We start from the raw sequence: 20,176 nt of genomic DNA on the forward strand, positions 1-20,176 counted from the left end.
TCCAAATCAAAGATGACATCCAGATGATGAATGTACTGTATATGAAAGATGGAGTAGTGGTGTTACCTATTGTAACAGAGGAAATGAATGGGTAGACTTGAGAAAGGGAACCCCAAGAAATCTGTTATAGCCACATTGACTTGGCCCTGACAGCTAGACATCAAAAAGAGGGCAGTGAAACAGGCCAAGATTTTATTTCCGATAGAACAAGAGCAGTCTGGAGAAGAGAGAACTGTGAATATTCAGCACATAAGTGGAAGCTCAGTTTGTGTTTGTAGATGAGATTACCCAGAGATAAAATAGAGAGAGAAGGCAAGCAAGGACTGGCTGATGCTATGCAGAAATCCAGCAGGTATGTAAGTTAACTGAAACTCTGTAAGTGATGAGTTTGTAACAGGTGTTCTCAACTTGGACCATGTCTGGCAGCAGTGATAAACACACAGACACTTTCAACCATGGCAGAGAACTCAGGTATAGGATTTGTACACTTACATTATTTGGAATCATTCTGAGGAGTTCATTATATAAAAATATTCAGAGTTATGTGCTTTAATAGTTTTTCTTCAGGTGCTTAACTTAAATTAAAGTTAACAAAAATATTAATGTTTATGTGCTAATTTTAATAGATTTTCTAATGAAACACTGTGACTTCATTCTGTTTCAGTTGCTAAACTGCTGTTTGATCATGTGCTATCAGATTTAAGCCAATCATCTGATAACTATATTCTGCACATAGAAAAAAATATAATAAACTTAAATTCTTTTCATGCCTAGAGTCTAATTAGTGGGGGTGGGGGGGGTGGTTATCTTAAATTCAGTCATCTTGGATTCTGGTAAATACAATATATCAAATTGAAACGTGTTGGCAGTAAGATGTGCTGACATTGTATCTTATAGCTAAAAACTGTCCAAAACCAATACTCTTGAAATCAAAGCTAAAAATTATCAAGGACCAGGTAAGTCCTCAGTTAGCAAAAGCCTAATTCTGCTCATACTTACACAACACGATCTGTGGAAAATAAAATGGCCACGCTCTGCTAAGTTTCAACTCATCAGTCATCAATGTGATGAAGCAATCAGGAAAGTTAAACGCACTTTATCATTCATTAGCAGGTGCATGACGAACAGGTCCAGGGAGGTAATACTTCTCTATGCAGCACTGGTCAGGCTGCAGTTGGAGTACTTGTCTGATTTTGGGCGCCGCACTTCAAGAGGGATGTGGACAACCTTGAGAGGGTTCAGAGAAGGGCCACTCATATGGTTAGGGACCTGCATGCAAAACCCTATAAGGAGAGCCTGAGGGACCTGGATCTCTTCAGCCTTCACAAGAGAAGGCTGAGAGGTGATCTTGTGGCCGCCTACAAATTCATTGGGGGCGAGGGGGAGGGGGCAGCAAGGAATAGAAAATGCTCTCGTAACAGGGGGCCTTCCTGGGGCCGGTCCGCCATTGGCTCGCCCACCTGTTTCTGGGCCAGCTGCCTAACTAGAAAAGATACATGTCCCTAAAACAGCAGTCTTGTTTAAAAGTTTGTCATCACTGCAGGCACTCAGAGGGAAGGTAATGGGGTAGTAGCATGGAAAATTCCACAGAAAGCTGAACAAACGAGCAGAAGTTAAATTGCTAGGTTGTTTTAAGCTATTGCCAAGTTCTAGTACAGCTTGACAGGTCTAAGTTTTCTTATGACTTGTACTACCTCCAGTACACAGAGCTGTAGCTGGCTCTTTACCAGCTGATCCCACCCCAGTGAATTGACACTTCAGAAGGAGTCAAGCATTTTGAAGCCTAACATAAAGATTTATAATTAAAAATAGAAGGTGCAAGTCCATGTCAGATTTTGGGCCTAATTCTCACCTACACCTCAATGCAATAGCTCCTGATTTATCCCAGTGTGAAATTAGGATTAGGCTATGGTTGGCAAATGGGTAAAGTTTTCATGGAAGTCCTGCTTTGATTGGGAGCTCGAAAAAGGGATCCATTCCAGCCCTACTTTCCTATGATCCTATATTTGGTATGCTTTGCAACATAAATATTCTTTAAAATTACCATTCAGGGACACAAAATTATTACAATATGGGTCAGGGCATTTGTCTCTGCAAGGCAAAACTTTATAAAGCTAAGCAATCTGACCAGGTATTAGCAAGACAATACTATAATAATTCTCCTTGAGGCTATGCTCAAGGCATGGGTAGATGCAGTAAATATATTAACAATAACTGTAATATAAGGGTTATTAATGGTGGATCATGGCCCTCATGTAACTAAAACTGCATCATCCAACTACTACTAAAATGTGTTTCTGTCACCCAAATTTTCAAAGACACCTTTAAACAGCAGTTTTTCAGAGTAAAGCTATCTTAAAGCTAATTAACTTACAAAGGGAAGTACATTAAAATTTCCCCCTCAGAGAAGGAAATATTAGATCCTGGACAGATATAACACTTGAAGTACTCCAAATGCCTTTGAAGCATTTCAAACTGTGATTGTACAGATGTGTGTTTTCTAACTTGGGCACCTAAGCTTGATTCTCAGATACTGAATGGAGACATCAAAATGGCATGTACTGTACATGTGTAAAACGGGTTATTAGATTTACTCTAAGTGCCAGTTTGAGTGTCCCACTGAAGCATTTGGGTTTTCAGTAAAAGCATTTCAGTGTGAACACTGAATGTTGAAGGAATGGCTAAAGGAAAAAGAAACCCTGCCTAACTATGGGAAGGATCCCAAAAATATGCATGGGAAAAAGAGAACATAAACTGAGAAAAGTGACTCTTAGAAACAGATTCCATCCTTCACTTATTCTAATCTAAACCATGCTGTGAACAATCTGGACAAGTTATCCAATGCAGGTTTTGTCTTTTTGCAAATAACCAACAACTGAAACTCATACTAGCTCCTTTTCCCCTTGGAATTACTATTGCCAAAGACTAACCTAGCAACTCACATAACAACACGTTCTGCCAGCCATGTTAGTTCCAGCTGTTTGTGAATGAACCAATCTATCTAACACTTCTGCTTATCCTTTTGAAATTGCACAGCAATATATAAATATGTTTGTGTAATGCTTGTAACAAAGTACTGTTTAATTGTTTTCTACCATTTACAGCGCTATTTTTCTTTCCATTACATAAAAGTACTATTTCATACATTCAATTGCCCCCATAGGCCAACAGCATCTCTCCAGTCAGGCTGTTTCTATGGACACCAGTCTGGGCTCTACTTCCTCACTCTCATTCGTTGCCAGGAAAATTGAACTCCTATCCCAATTCCCAGTGAGAATCACATAATGGAGGTCAGGAAGACGCACAGCCACAAACAAATACTCCACCTTGAGAATGATCACTAAAATACGGCAGTAGCAAAATAAAATGACGATGAATAGAAAATGATTTGCCATTCTGCAACTAAAGAAACACAGTATTAAAGAACCTGGGCTCAAAGTTGCTACCATTTATTACTGAGATTTTCCTATGTTGAGCAGCTGCCCACATTAGCTTTTTGCCACATACCAAGTGTCATGGAGATCTGAAGAAAATCTACTGCAAGCTTAAATATGCAAAACGGAATTTTACAAGACAGCAAAAAATATCAATTACCTATTCTTTCATGTTAACAGAATTAATAAATCACTTGGCACTGTGTCAAAACGTCATCCTGACATTCATGGAACCAAGGCTGAAAGGAAAGAACTGGAACATTTAATCTATTTGAGAGTCATTAGGGGTACAATGGCCATTCAAATGCTTTGCTTTGGGAGTTCAGTGAAAAGACAGTATCTGGAGACATTTCCCTAGTAGAGTTTTTTCTTCCTAGCAGAAGAAAAAAAACAAACTTTTTCCTCCCTCTCTGTCCCTCCCTCCTAGCTAGGGTTTAGTTACAAAACTACCTTTGGTTTCAAATTGTTGAGAAAAGGATTAGGCTTTTTCAGTTGGGTACATAGGAGCCAAATCTTCTAAGGGTCTCCCTATATTGGCTACTCCCCTATTTCCATAAAAATCTGGATTAAACATACTGGATATAAAACAATGTATTTCGGGTGCAATATATTTTGTGAATTTTTCTGTCATATCTGAATTTTGATTGCTATTTTTCTGGGGGTGGGAGAGCTTCTCCCCAGAATGATTTGAATATTAGAACTGTATAATCTGCATCCCTATGACAATAGTAAAAGTTTATTTGGTTAATCTGAATACTTTCTAGACACACGTTGTCCGGTAGGTAATTCCTTCAAAATTATTCAACAATTATTCTCTAACATCCTAGTCTGTAGACTGTTACCTGGTAGTACACTACATTTTATTTATATTTGATTTTATTTATACTGTATTTTATTTTTTAATAGAAATATTTATGCAACATGTTCAAAATTCATTTTAAGTGCCTACTCTTGACAATAAGCTCTTTACTGGAAGAATCATGAAAAGTGAACATGAAAGAGGTTAAACAGTCAAAGTAAGTTTGGAGAAAGTGAAAGTTTGAGGAAAACATTCTGTGGTCTTTGCTCAGACCTAACTGACTGTTCCCCAGCAACTTTGCTCCACTTCTGGAACTTTTCACTTCATCTGTTTTCATAGGAGAAATATCTGTAAACTCCTACAAAATGAGGGGGGAAACACAGAAAAGTTTTGAAGTATTAATGAGGAGTGATTGTAGCTCTTTTCTTTAATGTATTGATAATTATAATAGATTTCACTTCACCTCCTTTCCCCATTACATGGGGAGTGGCAGCATTGACCTAACTATCCTCTTAATGGATATGGACAATATTGTACTGACAGAGCTTTTCAAAACCTGTTCAGATTTTTGTTTCTCCAAAAACATCAAAATAAGGTTGTATAAGTGCTGCTTCTAAGCAGGATAGGTTTGTTTTATGTTTGTATATAGACTTGAGGCATACTTCCAAATAAATACTGGTGTCTTGCTTCTTCAAACTCCTCTTCAACACTGTATTTTAGTTTCCCCCTGAAAGTTCAAGAAGCATATTAATAGCGTCTTTTGGTACTATTTTTACAGCCGATAAAAATTGCCCTTTCAGACATTTCCCTGCCTCAGCTTCCTTCACAAAGCTCACACCAACCATGTCCAACAATCACAGGGGTCACTCAAAAATGGGCAGCTGCACCTCAAGTTCTGTGGTCATTGGTGCCATGTAAATAACCAAGGCATTAGACGGGCAACTCAAACAGCTGGCCTCCATTTAGCGAGCTGGTAAGTAGTATATACAATATGAGGCACACCACTATCAAGAAGCTGTTTCAGATTAAAAGAAAAAAAAACCTTTGCTACAATTATTCTAGGAACTCCCAGACAATAAGTTAAAAGTCTTCTTTGCTTTTGCTTATGCATCATTAAAAAGTGTAATAGCTTTTGGCTGCCACAGAATTTAGCATAATAACTGACTGATCAACCCTGATATTGTTTGGATCTAAAGTACCAGGCTGAGACAGAAAGAGTCAGAGGAAATCCACTCCACAAACAGAGAGAATGGAGTTTTTCAGGGCCGAGGGAAATCCATGAAAATAAACTCTACACCCTGCAAGAAATCGTGTATGGGTCCCAACTCTTCCACCCTACCTCACCAAAAGGAAGAGGCTATCCATCTCTCGCTGTAATTTGGATAGAATTTGTTTTGAGGTGGTAGTCAAATGTCAGCATAAACCACGTGATTCTCATTCATTTCCTGAGTACGTGAACTATATAAGTAGAAACTTAGCACCCTGACTGCACCTGCTTAAGGAGACAGTTTCTTTTAATTCCTTTTCCTAGAACCTAGATGCCAAATATGGTCGCACTTGAGCACAGCATACACTTGAGGGGATGGGTTTAGATGGCTATATACAGTAAATTCTGCTTGCCGCTTCACGGTGGAGTCACATGCACCCCTGGTTCACTTTGGTACTTGTGAAACCCTGCAATGTCACACAAATGTTAACGGCTCCTCACTGTGGGTCAGACAGAACCCAAATTCACCCTCATTTATTATGTGACCTGTAGATAAATAAAATTCACAGTAACATGAATTCCCTGTAGGCCTTGGACCCGTTACATTTATAGTGTTATAATTGCCCCTGTAGCATCACATTTGCACCATCTGTAGTGCCACAAAAAATGTTCCCGTTTCAAGCAAGAACTTCTACAAAGCACTAAATTTTGCAGCACTGCACATAACATGTGGCCAGTTACTAGGCCTGTGCAAAGCAGCAAGTATTCAATTCAGATTTGGCTGATTCAAGGGGCAGTGATTGGATTTGGTGATTCGAATCACTGTCCCGATTTGACTGGGCCGATTCAGATTTGGAGATTCGGCTGCCGAAACGGCTACCGAAGCTTCAGACAGCACTAACAGATAGGGATATGTTCCCAGGTGGGGAGGGAGAGAGTGAGGCTGGAACTAGGGAAGGGCTGGGGGGAGGGATGCCATTCCCAGGGCTGCACCGTGCTCTGCTTGTCCCCCTGTGCCTGGGCTCCACCTATCCCCAACTTCCTGTGGCGTGCTGTGATGCAGGCAGCTGGTGTTGGCTGCTCCCAGGGCCACTGCAGCAGGGGCTGGGGGGAGTGGCAGCAAGCGGAGCCCAGGGCAACACAGGGCACAGCACAACTTGTCTGCACTCACCCTAGCCCCCACTGCAGTGGCCCTGGGAGTGACCGGTGCCAGCTGCAATGGGAATTGTTGGGGGGTGAGGGGGCGGAGGCTTCTGTGTTGTGCTGAGACAGCTTACAGAATCAGTTTGCAGCATGTCACCTATGGCTAGGACACACAATATCCACAGCATTACCCTATTCTCTAGAAAATCTCAGCTGTAACAACCATACTATACATGTGGTTATACCAGTTAAGGGTAGTGAAGCATTTCCATAGGGAGCATATTTCATAAGAACCTACCAAAGCCAGATAATTAAATCTGGTAGAAAAGATTTCTTAAAGACAGCTTACTGTAATGCAAGGCGTGAGAACAAACAGAACCTGGAATCTCAATTAGGTTCTAAACTTAGTACACAAACACGCTCTTAAGACAAGTCCCTCCCTAGCTTCACTGAGGAGCTGCTTCTACTGTGAAATAGCTGGACATGCAGCCTTCTGAAGGGCTCCAGGGCCTGCCCTGCAGTGAAAAAGTTCTGCAAAAGCAAAGCAACTGAAGATGTGTGAAGGACTGGTAGGAAGGGGGTGCATCGTTGGATAGGCAGACATATTTTCATGGGTTTCATTTTAATTTCTCCTGATGGATAGCTGTTTTAAAACTGAAATATGGGTCACCGAAGACCCGGGAGCTAAACCGTTAAATATTCTTAGGAACACATTCATTTTTTCCTTAAACAGCTTGTGCTTTTATAGGACTATAATAAAAGAAATTTAAAAATTCAAATAAAACCATCCCATGGTCAAGTCAAGCAAGCTGAGTGCGAAGGCAAACATGTTGCTGTATATGCAAGTGTGGCACACATTTCTATAGTTACTATATCTGTGTGCTAAGCAAGCTGAAGGCTAATGTTAGTATCAAAGAGAACTCAACAGGAATAGCTGTGAATCAGACAATGAGTAGAAAAGTAGCTATGTAACAAAATTATCCACAAAACAGACTTCTCATGACAATTTCCATGCCATTTAAAAGGACATTTGCTGGAACATTTCATAGGGATTCTGTATTCTGTAAAACAGTCCATAGGGGGAAACTGATTACAAACAAGAGGCTGTCAAATACATAAACAAACATTTTCTGTGAACTTTTCAGTTAAAACTTTTAACCCACACATCTTGCACTGTTGTGCCAGCTGAAGAAGTCCTCCTCTTTCTGTTGACAGCATTAAAAATGGAAGCTGTTTCATGCTTAGTGACTGCACAAAGAAAAGATTGTGGATACAGTGTATACTGCTGGGCAACTTATGCATATGCATAGAGCCTAGGACAAGCGGGGTAGGGCCCTCAGACATTACTCATTACAAATAAAGCAAACACGGAAAAGAGCAAGATGTACTCACCGTTTGGTTATCCTCATACAGCTTCAAGTCATACCCACTCAGCTCCACGCAGAAAATTATTGCTGTAACCCCCTCAAAACAGTGGATCCATTTTTTGCGCTCAGACCTCTGCCCACCCACATCCACCATTTTGAAAGTCAGCTCTTTGAAGGTAAACTTATTTTCCACAATCCCTGTGGTCATGTCCCGAGAGCGCAGAATATCTTCCACTGTAGGAATATAGTCCAGGGCTGCAATCCTTTCTAGGTCATTCAAGTAGTATGCAGCATTATCCTCTAGGTGGTACTCATTGGAGCGACAGAAACACTCCTGTACACCAGGGTCTGCCCAGAGCCGTTTCATGACCCCTAGAAGCTCAGGAGTAATTTCTCCTTTGCTTTCAGCTGGGCCTGTCAGGGCAAAAAGCTGCACAGCATCATAGGCTCTGTCTGGATTGTGGAACTCTATCTTAAGGGTGGCTAGAGCACGAATGATACGCGTTAGAGAGTCAATTGCATTATAGATAATCAGAGGTTTATACTCCTTGCAAGCCTCCAAGTTAAAGCCGCCACTGTGAATGATTTTCATTTGCTTGACAATAGTACTTTTGCCAGAGTTGCTAGTACCCAGGAGTAAGAGCTTGATCTCTCGTCGCTGTCGTTGGCTTTCAGAGCGCAGGTGGCGGTCAATCCTCCGGGACCGCCTCGCTGCCTCTTTCTCCTCAGAGCTTTGCCTACATCCCATGGTACAGCTGACTATTGCAGAAGAGGAGGACTAAAGAGTCTCTCTCTTTCCTTCTCTGTCTCTGAACAAGAACTGCAGTATCTTTCAATTCTCGTGCCAGGTGCACCCTGTAGAAAAAAAAAACCCACTATCCAATAAGTGATGGCCCAAGAGGCCTATACCAACTAGTTCAGTCCCAGAAGGGGTGCAAAAACAGGTACAAATGCAACCACAGAGATAGTCTCCTTAGTAGATCTCATGGCACTCCCCTTTCCTGTGGCACATTCCTATTAATGAAAGGACACTTCCCTTTTCCACAGTGTGGCCGGATCAGTTAAATAGCCTTTTCTTTTCTGCATAATTATTTTGATTCTTTCTGTCCAAAGGTAAGGAGCTGCAGTTTCATCTGTTCTGCTTTAGCCCCACTTGTCTTTTAATTGTATTTTCCGGTTGCTGTGGTGATGTTGCTAGATAGAGCTGAAGCTCTGGTACAGTCTGGTGCTGTGTTTGTTTTGTTTCTCCCCCACTTCTTTCGGTTGATTCAGTTCAGATCTGTGAATCTGTGCTCTCCACCTGTCAAGCAGAGACAGAAGAAATTAATGAAATTGGGGGGCGGGAGGGGGAGAAGAAGAGGGGAGGGGACTATGTTTCCTTGTTGCAAACCATTCACTTTTTGTTTGCTTCTGGCATTTCTGAACCTTTTATCATCCCAAACAGACAACCCAGATGGAAAATGTGTAAAGAGAAGCAATAAAAATCTTGAAACAGCAAAAATTCAGGGACAGCTGAAGTCTGAAGACCTTACAAAATGTGTGCCCTGAACAATAGTAAATCAAATTCCCTTTTCTTTCCAGCCTTCTGTGTTTTATTATCTAAACCTACATGCAAACAAATAGTGCTGAGCTGTGTCCCAATTTCTCCCTCAGCAAGAGCTGATGGCAGCCCTTTCCTGAACAGCCCTGTTCTGACCGGTTTTCCCAAAGTGGAGAATGTGAGATAGATTTACAGCTATTTTACCCAGTCTTGGTATTTATATTTCTATCAGTTTCTGGCAGTCAGATTTGTGTACACAAATGTCCTCCTAAGACTTCCCTCCCTCCCCCATCTTTTCTGTCCATTTTGCGTTGGAACATTTAGCTTTTGCAAATAAATGATGAAACAAAAGGAAGGGATTAGGTTTGCCTCCAGGTTTTGTGAAAGGGTTTATATATGACAGGATACAATTATTGATCTTTGCAGGAATCCTTGCTTCCCCTTAGAGTACAATTGTCTTGTTGCATCCTGCTTAATCAATGGAGTGATGCACTAGTCAAACAAAATCTTTAAGGGATTTGCTTCCCATAGCTATCACATTTATTTGTTTATTCCCCTTGCTTCCAGTTTCACTGCAGTAAAACTGATGTGCCATTAATATATGGCAGGCATTTCATACACTACACACGTGAAAAATATCCAATAGCAATCCTCCTATGGGAGTTCTTACTGACCAGGTCGTGTCCTGCTAAATGTGATACTCAGAAAATAGGTTCAGGGGAACACTTTTAAAGGTGAAGAAGCCATTGTTTTTCAATGAAAATAACATTCTTATATGACATTTTCAAAAGTCTCTTAAGCATGTTAGGTGATTTTAAAAATTTTATCCTGAATTAATTTGCTAGAGTTTCCATATAAACAGGACAAGACACTACAAAATGTATTAAAGAGAACACAGTCCAGCAGTGGCCGTGGGATGCTCAGGGCCTGCTGCGGCCAGAGCCCCACCATGGCACAGCGTGGCCCTGGCTGCCTCAGAGCCAGTGCTGCCTGTGCTGCCTCTTGTGGGCCTGGCCCAGCGGGGCCTGGTTCAGGGCTGTGTGCCTTTGGGCAGCTCCAGGCTGCTTGGGCCGTCATCTGGGGTCCGGTGCCATTTGCAGGAACCGCACGTTGCGCCGGGCCACATCCTGCCTCTATGGAATCAGCCCGGCCTGGCTGTGTGTGGGGCCCGTGGAGGCAGGTCACGGCCTGGCATGACACGTGGTCCCTGTGAGCGGGGCAGGGCCCCAGGTTCCAGCCCAAGTAGCCCAGAGCTGCCCGAAGGCACACAGCCCTGTGCCATGCCGTGTTGAGCCAGGCTGGACCCGCAACAAACAGCATGGGCGGTGCTGGCTCCAAGGCAATCGGGGCTGCGCTGCGCCATGGTGGGGGGCGGCTCTGGCTGCAGCAAGCCCCGAGTGCCCCACAGACACTGCTGCTGCAGGGGAGAGCTGTGGCTGCTGCAGGCTCCTGTGGCTCCCATGGGGGGGGCTTTGGGCCGTCTGTGAGCAAAAGGGGCAGGGACAGCTCTGATTTTCTATGACAACCCCCACCCCCTGCCAAATAAATGCCAAAACATTTAGTTAGAATTTATTTGATGATGATGATAGAGGCACTGGCTTCCAAATTGTTTTAAACTTGTATATATCAATAAAACACTGCTCAACTGATCCCTCTCTACATAGTGGTGTTTCATTTTAATAGTGGAAGAACACTATTTTGGGTATTTTAATGACAGAATTGGGGTTTTTTATCAGAGGATTTGCAATTTTTTAACAGAGAACACCAGGATCTCTGCTGGTGAGACAAGTTGTGAGACCCATGCAGAGGAGCCTATCCAGAGCCAACACTGGGGATCCAGCTGGAGGGCAGACGAGGTGGCTGACCTCTTGCCATTTGGGGGCAAGAGGAGACACTTTGACAGTTCAAAGCAGGCAACCACAAGAAGTACATCTTCTGGGGGATACCTGCCCAGATGGCAGAGCAGGGGCACCCCATCTGGGTCTGGCAGGCATGCAGCCATGGGGTCACAGGTCCATGGGGGGTGGATGCTGTCACAGGTGGCAGCAGGTCACAGCCAGGCAGCAGCCCCCTGCTGCCAGACTGCTGCAGTAGGTAGAGGGTGCAGGGGCCACTCTAGGTTAGGGCTGTTTCAGCAGTCCAGCTGACACAAGGGGCTAGTGTCCCCAAATACCAACTGGCTGCACCGCAGAACCCCCTGAGCTGCTCATCAGCTTTTTATACTGCCGGGGCCAGCACCGGTGGCCCCAGGCTCTAGCTCCCCCTGGCAGCAGGTCCAGGAGGAGCTGGACAGGGTTTTTTTGCCTCAAGTGGCACAACCTGCCCACACCAAAGTGCATGTCCAGGCACATGCGCCGAGGCAAAAATCCCCAGCAAATTTGTACCACTCTTATCTGAGCTGCTGCAAGCTCACGTGCCTGCATGTGTGGACACACCCACTAGAGGCATACAGAATGTGCATACAAAAGTGAAGAGTGGCAACAAAAGTTTTTACTAGCACCCAGTCAAATTCAACAGATGACAGACAATTGCATCCTTTTTCCTGAGGCTGTACTTGCTTTTGCCGCCTTTGTATGCATCTTTACATCCATGCTTGACCCAGACTGCTGAAAGGAGATGGAAGACCGAATAAGTGTGGACACTAAAAACCCAGTGCCCTCAGGAAGTTTACAAAGAGTCTTTATGGCAGCAGTTCTCAAACTTGTAGACTCAAGGCACCCCATGTTAGACTCAGGGCATCCCTTGGAAAATGCCAACTCTTATTTTTTATGCTTTTTTTGAGTATAGGAAATTAATAACTCTGTATTTCTAGCTGAAATATATGGGTTTATCCTGTGAATCACATAGTGTTAACATCGTGCGACACCCTGGTTAAAATCACTGTTTTATGGGTTAGGGTTAGCATTAACAGCAGAACTACATTGAGGAGTGTGTCCACTCATCTACCCCGAGTAAGTAATATCCTGCACTTGTTTCAAAACTCTGACTACAAAAGGCATGAAGGAAAATGGTAGAGACCCATACTGAACAGGTTCCTGCCTCACATTCCCAGTCCAGTGTTAGAAAGCACATTTCTAAACTAGCTACTTATTCACCTGCTCTGCGGAGGATATCCATAACACTGTCTTCATAGCTTCCTTGTTGCTATTTAAAAAAATGCCCGTTTTCTTTTGCTTAATTGCTGTGCTCTAGCACCTGCTCACATGCTGCTTCCACACCTCCAGATGTGTTGGATAATTGTATTATTGCAGGCTCCTCTGTTAACTAGCTCAAGATGAAACTTGTCACCCACTGTCTTCTTTCTCCATCCCTAAGTAACACTTCCACATGGTAAGAAAATGGAAGTGTGAACAGAAATGAGGCAGAGTACGAAAGGCAGGGTTTTAAACCTGGATGTAATGTGACAGCTTTCTGAAAGTAGCCATTTCATTTATTGATGTATTATTTAACCAAAAATTTTAACTAGTGTTTTGCTTGGCTCAGTCTTACAAAGGTGATATAATCCCAGAGAATTAATTTGGAGTATACTGTGCTGCAAAGACACTAACAGAAGGCCTTAAGTTCACAGTGCTTCTCTACTCACTATCTAGTCTGCTGAAAGAGTGCTAACACCGCTGTTGCTACTTACCTTGCTCTCCTTTACTCCCTCTCTCAGCAATTGGATACGGCCTTGGCACATACTAAACTCATTATGTACAAATGATCAGGACCAAATGAAAATGATACGGCTTGTATTAATAGAGCAGTAATTAGCATAACCATGTTTATTCTGGCAAATTCAAACACACGACTGTAGAAAAAAACCTTCACTGAAATGTATATTATACTATACATTCGTCACAGAAATAGTTTTGCCCGGTGGTATATGAGACAGGACTGATGTATGGCATCTGTTTGGCCTTGTGAATCACTGACCTTCTGGCCAGAATGACATGACAGCGTTAAATTATTAGGTCATATTCTCCTCTCAGCGATAGTGGCTTAAATCTGGGGTTAGTTCCTTTAACAGTTTCTTTAGATTCCCATTACCAGAATGTTTTATTTAGTGTTTTAATGTATTGCCTTTTAAATCCCTATTTGTAAATTTATGCTCAACCTCAATTTGCTGTGTCCTGTCCTTGTAGGGTTGCTGATTCACATTATTATGGCTTTTTTTTTTTTTCTTTTAACTCTATTCCTGTCATATGAACATAGGAATTTCCATTTCTGAAGAATGGTTTGTCTAGTCAACCATCATATCTGACAGCAGCCAGTACCAGATGTTTTGAGGGAAGGTAAAGAACCCTGCAGTAGAGAGATAAGGAATAATCCTCCCCTCTTCACCTTAGGTTTTATCCTGATTTAGTAGATTAATTTAGGCCCAGAAGCAGGAGATTTCATATCATTTCCAAAAATATCAGTAATTATTATAAAAGTGGATACTTTAGAAATCCTTATAAACATCCACTCCCTTTTATAATCTTAATTTATTGGCATAAATTATTTTTGTGGCACTACATTCCACTTCTGTGAATAAGTGCTTTCTTTTGTCAGTTTTGAATATCCTACCTTTTAATTTAATTCATTTTCCCCTGGTTCTGTATGAACTATTCTGAAGTGTTTCTGTATTCAGCCAACATAAGCAAGGTATTAGGAGCTTTTATCATTTACATTTTCTTCTCTCTCAGAACAAGCCATAATTAAAGTATTCCTCTTTATTCCTGCCTCTCTTCAGCTATTTTTCTTTTCTTCAAGATTTAAAGATACTCAGATATATTCTGATATTCACAACTAACCAAGTAATTAGATGCCAACAGGTACTGCACTCATTTCTCTATAAATATTCGCTCAAATTTTTAAATAATTCAGTTGACCCTTTCTGTGTTCCTTAACTCTTGTTTTCTGTCAGTATTTTAGAGATCAAGTTCTGCTGACACAGACATTCATAAAGAGTGAATTTCAAAGTCATGTCCTGGCAGAAATATTTGGAGGAGTCATACAAGTTAGGGCGCTTCTACAAGTGCAGGTAAAGGCACGATGGGATCCAATGCATGATCCACACAATCGCGCCTCCTGCCATGCCACACATGCATGGCAGGAGGCACGTTTATGGGATTGTGCATTAGATCCCATCACACCTTATTGCTGGTGCAGAGGGAGCCCAATCCCATGCTCCTCCTGCACTAGCAAGAAGCAAGCTCCTGCTGTGATCTCCCAGGCACAGGGCTCCCCACACACCCTGGGGCTGGGAGATCACAGCTGCTCTGATCTCCCAGCTGTGGGGGTGCTCCATTGGGATCTCAACAATCCCAGGGGTGTGTGGGGTGCTTCTATGGCTGGCAAATTGTAGCAGCTGTGATCTCCCAGCCCCAGGGTGCCCCATGTATCCCTGGGGCTGGGAGATCACAGCAGCATTCCACAGTTGCCAGGACCCAGAGTCTCCAGCTGCTGGGCACTGCCAGGGCTGAGAGTCTCCTCAGATGTGGGACTCCCAGCCCCACCTGTGCATGGTACACCCCTGAGGCTGGGAGCCATGTCAGCTGACAAGACTCCTAGCCTCCAGGGCAGACCTGGCTATATGTACAAACTAAACCTGGAACCAGCTTTAAAGTTAGTACACATTTTCATGGTCTAACGGTATAGCTGGCTGGACCTTCTTATGGCATGATAGGTACTTTGCACATGTAGCTGGTCTCAATTAATTGCACAATTAACCAGCTAATATCATAATAATTGTAACCTAACATATAAAGAGGGCCTTAGTGTTTACCTTAGAAGTGCTTTTAAATTCACCCAGTCAGAGAGAAAAAACAATACCATGTGTTTTGCTGATTGCTCATTATAAAGCATAAACATTTATTGCAACTTCTTCACCCAGTTGGAATACTAATTTTGATTGTCATCATATTGTATGGTAACTACAATGGTGTGAAACCTACTACAAAAGCAAAACTCTTTAAGTTTATGTGCAGACCTGAAACAAAGAAGCTAAAGGGCAATGAAACCCCATGGACTAAATTAATCTTCATAAGAACTTGTGAACTACATAACCAACGGATTTTCCCTAATCCCAAAGAGACTGTATAAACCTGAGGGTCTTTTTTGATAGGGATGTTCACATTCTAAATTAAAATTTTAAGTGTTACACGGTTTAGAGTTTTGGTTTGGACCTCAAATATCATTCGTTCAAGTGAAAATCTTTATTCTTGCTGACTTGTCCAGGAAACTTTTTAAGCTTATACTTGGTAACATGTGCCATTCCATTCTCCTACACAAATATTTGGAAAGCCTGATTCTCAAAACTACTTACACTTCCTTTGTGCAAGAGGACACTAGCAGTAAATCACTAGCAGAGAATCCTGTGATTTAGTGGACCCCTCTGCTGACATACTGGTACCAATGCGAGACTGCAGCTGAAACATCAGTAATCATTTTCAGCTCCAGCAGCAAGAGAATTAGCACTCTGATGACAAAGAACACTTTCCATAGGAGGCTCTTCTACACTATCTTGCTTCTTTTTTTTTTTTAAAAGACACATTGCAAAAGCACTGTAAAGGCTATCAACCATGTGTCCGCAACTACACAGAACTCCAATTTTAAATGGCAGATGCATCATCGATGAGTGTGAAGTAGTGTAAATGTCAAGACTTTTTATTAAAAGTATTATATGAATATGTATGTTCATAGGATTTTTCCCCCCATAACAAATCAAATGGCTCTATCTAAAAATAAATGGGTATAAAGCCACAAGGTAGCAATAAGTCTATATTCTTTAATTTGAAACTATCTGTTATTGTTTTCCATCTTTTCAAATTGGTCTATAAAGTAGTGATTAAAGATCTAAGGCAAACTTAAAGCAAAGAGAAGAGCTATTAAGAGAGCAATAGCTTCTGCAGTCACACCAGGCCACAGACCGATTTAGTGACTGAGCCTTCAGGAATGTGCTTACCGCAGTAGCACTGGTGGTAGTGCTACTGTCACTAGTGACAGATAGCAGTTTCTGGGGACTTCTCAGCAGCTCTCCACTTGTGGAAAGGAGGCAGAACAAAGCCACTTTCAAAGAGCAATAATGGTTTAAAAGAACTGTTATTGGAGAATATGTCTGGTTGCATTCAAGTGTCATTCATACCCATGCATGCATATCTTGTAAGGCAAATGCATTGCTCAGCCACCAGCTGTTGTGCCTGCTATCCATTTGGATGTTCAGAACAGAACAGGATATGGTGCCATCCCATCCTTCTAGAAAAGGCCTTGAGTATGTATAACATGGGTTTCTACAAATGAACTTAAGTGCTGGATTTTTATGTATATTTTTGTATAATTTTTCAGTTTTCTTCATATATAGGTGATACCTTCTAAAGATTCCACTGCCATAACATCTAGCTTCTGTTGTTCTAAAGGGAAATAAAATGAAATGATATCCCCATTGCTTTCCTCTTTTGTAAAGCTAGTACATAATTCCTAAGAGAATAGTTTATTATAACACATGATTGTTGCCAAGAATACCATGTTCTTTCAAAAATAAGTCACCCTTGAATTTAAGATGCACCCACATTTTCTATCAAATTTGAGAAAAAAATAAAACATAATATACAAATGATATATCTTATGAGATTTACAACAACGCAGCTATAGTGCATATAAGAACTTTTTTCCTTTTTTAATTAACTCAGATTTAAGATGCAAGCTATTTTAGAATAAATATTTCATTTTCAAAAGCGAGTGATGCGCAAAGGATTATGGTAGAGGCAATGATGCTATTTAGGTCTGAGCAGCAGTTCAGGGTTCTCGGATGCACAACCTGTTAACCAACTACAATGAAGAAAAAACAGACATTAATTACTAGAGAAATAATAGCTGAGTATGTTCCAGACTGTAAAAGATGTTTTACCTGTGTGTAATGAATATGAAGCACATGAAAGCACAACATTGCAGAGGTGACCTTGTGCAGAGCAAAATTGGATGTGTGGCCAAATTAATGCATTAGCGTATGCCACCTTAATAGAGAAGCATAGCAAATTCACCAAGCAGGCAGATAATGCAGGTCCAACTCTAGCAGTGAAATGGGGAACAGGTTGACTGACTACATAAACCTGCATGTTTCCAATTTGACCATATTGGGTGTTTACATGAATACAGCTGTCTACTTGTCTTATATCTGTGTACCTATGTGTAGGTCTATTTGGGAAACTTGCAGGTCCTGTATCTGAACCTTTCCTTTTGCACTATCATTTGATCAAGTACACAAACACCACCTGTTACTCTAGTGAGACACAAGCATTAAGTTCAACGGCAATAAACCAGCTGGGATAAGAAGTACATGTGCTGACCAAGCCCACTCTCAAATACCATATGCTGCAGGGATTGGATGGGACTGCGTGGCAGAATGTGCCTTACTTTCCACCATCCAGCTTTGCAGACATGAACTTCCTTTCACTACTTTCACTTTTTCTTGGAAGAAACTAAATCTGGCCTTTTAAGCAAAATTAATAAACTTTGATTTGTTTTAATCTGCCATGATATTTTTATAAGTGTTAAGCACCTGGTCTAATTTCCAATGAAATCAAAGGAAGTTATTTCATTTATCATAATAGAAGGCCCCAGTGGGACTGTTACCTCCCTATACTATTCCATCATTCCCTTCATATGTTCTTCATTGGATTTATGAATGATAATATATTGTAAATTCCTGTCAAAACTCATACGTCTGCCTTCTTTTAATTAATGACATCTCAGTAGTTGGGGTAGGAAGGTCATAAAAGTACATAATATTATTGTCTTTTTATGCAAATATTAAGACAAGTTTTGCACTGACTTATTTTATAATTGGTGGGTTATTATAATCACTTTATAATGAGTGGGGTATCTTACACTAGTGAGGTGTTTGTTCATACTCCTGGAACCAATTATTTATTGCTGCTATTTTGTCTGACATTCATATCCTGTCTGTGTTCCTGCCTACTCTTCAGCTCCAGGCACTGGTTCTCTAGGATGAGGAAAACCTCTACCCACCCTGGACTGTCTTAAGCTTTGTAGCAACAGAAGGTTAGTCCTCCAACCTGTCCTCTGAAAGGTCCCAAATAACAGGAAAAAGTATCAAAGATTCTCCAAGCAGGAGTCAGACAAGCAGTGTCTCCTGTTGTACTAATTGCTAACACTTCACTATACAGAGCTAAGCCATAGCTGAAAAGAATCTCCCACCAAAAGATCTTCCAAGAAAGGGAGCAAATAAAGAGAATTACAGCCAAGAACATGAGGGCTGTATGTGGTAACGAAACAGATGGTTGCTTTCATTTCAGGTTAGAGAACAAGAACATAGTATGTTGCTAGAAATGAGTAGTGCAACTAGCCCAATAGAATGTGATTATGGGCTCCTTTTAGTGCAGACTTTGACCATCGTACAGCATTAAGCAAACATCCCACTCGTGAGAGGCTGGACATCCCTACCTCTTTTTAACTTCAGGGGATTTGAAGGTATTTAGCACACAACAGAATCAAGACTGAAATACAATTGCCAATACCATATTTCTTGACTATAAGATGAGCCTGACTATAAGTCGGCCCCCAAAATAATTAGATTCTATATATGGAAAAATTATTACTTTGTTACACCTTTTTATGGATATAGAATCTAATTACTGGAAGATCGCCTTGAATTTGTCTCCCTCTCACTGCTACAGTAGGGAAAATAAATCTGGGGGTTCAGGTATTCCCCTTGCCCTCTGGCCCCCAACTTCCTCCCCCTGCAGCCCTTTCCTCCTTTCTTTACTGTCTGACCCTGTTCTCCCTGAGAATGTGCAAGTGAAAAGCAAATTTGAAAACACTAACATCAACATAAACAGACATACAGTAATTTGCATATAGTACCCATAGACTTAATTAATGCAGAAATGACATAGCATACCTTTTTTCTTAAACTGCTACAAGTTTTAGCACAGGTACTCCATAAATACACTTTTAAGCAACACTTTTGTACTTACTTATATATAGTACAACTATGCATGATATCAGTTCAAAGCCAAAAGGCTCATGATTTACCATATAGTTCATTGGGCTGAGCCCCACCAAAGTCAACAGGATTTCAAGCCATGGTTCAGCACTGCTCCATGTGTACTCCAGATACCCCCCCCACAAAGGATCCATGTGCTAATTTGCACCCAGTCATGGCTAGAATTGTGTGTTTTGTCATGGGTCTTGGGATCCTCCAAAAATGTACATGCAGATGAGGCACAGGGCAGCCTAGTCCAGCTCTACCTCATGGAGGGTAGGGCCACACTAATTATATGTGACAGAGTGATTCTGGGTGAGCTTTTGGGGCCCTGTTTGGTGATGCTTGCTAGACATTTAGAACTGGTGAAGAAACAGGAATCATTGAAAATGGGAAAGAAAGGAACAAATCAGCTGTGGGAATGAAGAGAAAGTCAAAATGATGCAATGGAGTAGTTTACCATGAGTTGGAAAAGAGTTGGTGCTGAGGGGTGCTGTACTCTGTAGGCACTACTATATATCCTATTTAGATGGGCTGTATAAACCTATCCTTGTGGCAAGTTTCCAGAAGCATGTTTGCCCAATATGGACCATTTGTTTTATAGTCATGCTTAGTGTTGGCTGCATTTAATCAGCTTTATAGTTGGTTTCCATTACTGAGCACATTCTCCTTTTGGCAGCAATTTAATGATAGACAATGTATTTAATGAGGTTTCCTTG

At 41.5% G+C, this 20,176-nt stretch overlaps 2 protein-coding genes across 2 annotated transcripts in view; one reads left to right on the plus strand and one right to left on the minus strand.

Annotated features, from left to right (window-relative positions):
• The window catches only part of GNAZ (G protein subunit alpha z), a 129,511-nt gene extending 120,674 nt beyond the window's left edge, over positions 1-8,837 (minus strand). The window contains exon 1 of the mRNA XM_006266969.4: positions 7,976-8,837. Coding sequence (XP_006267031.1) covers positions 7,976-8,698 — 723 coding nt within the window. The 5' untranslated portion in view covers positions 8,699-8,837. The remainder of the gene's footprint in view (positions 1-7,975) is intronic.
• Positions 1-20,176, plus strand: part of RSPH14 (radial spoke head 14 homolog) — a 226,274-nt gene that overhangs the window by 149,536 nt on the left and 56,562 nt on the right. The gene's annotated exons all lie outside the window — the stretch shown is intronic.

The sequence above is a fragment of the Alligator mississippiensis genome, chromosome 10, assembly GCF_030867095.1.
Source record: "Alligator mississippiensis isolate rAllMis1 chromosome 10, rAllMis1, whole genome shotgun sequence".
In the NCBI taxonomy this organism is placed as follows: Eukaryota; Metazoa; Chordata; order Crocodylia; family Alligatoridae; genus Alligator; species Alligator mississippiensis.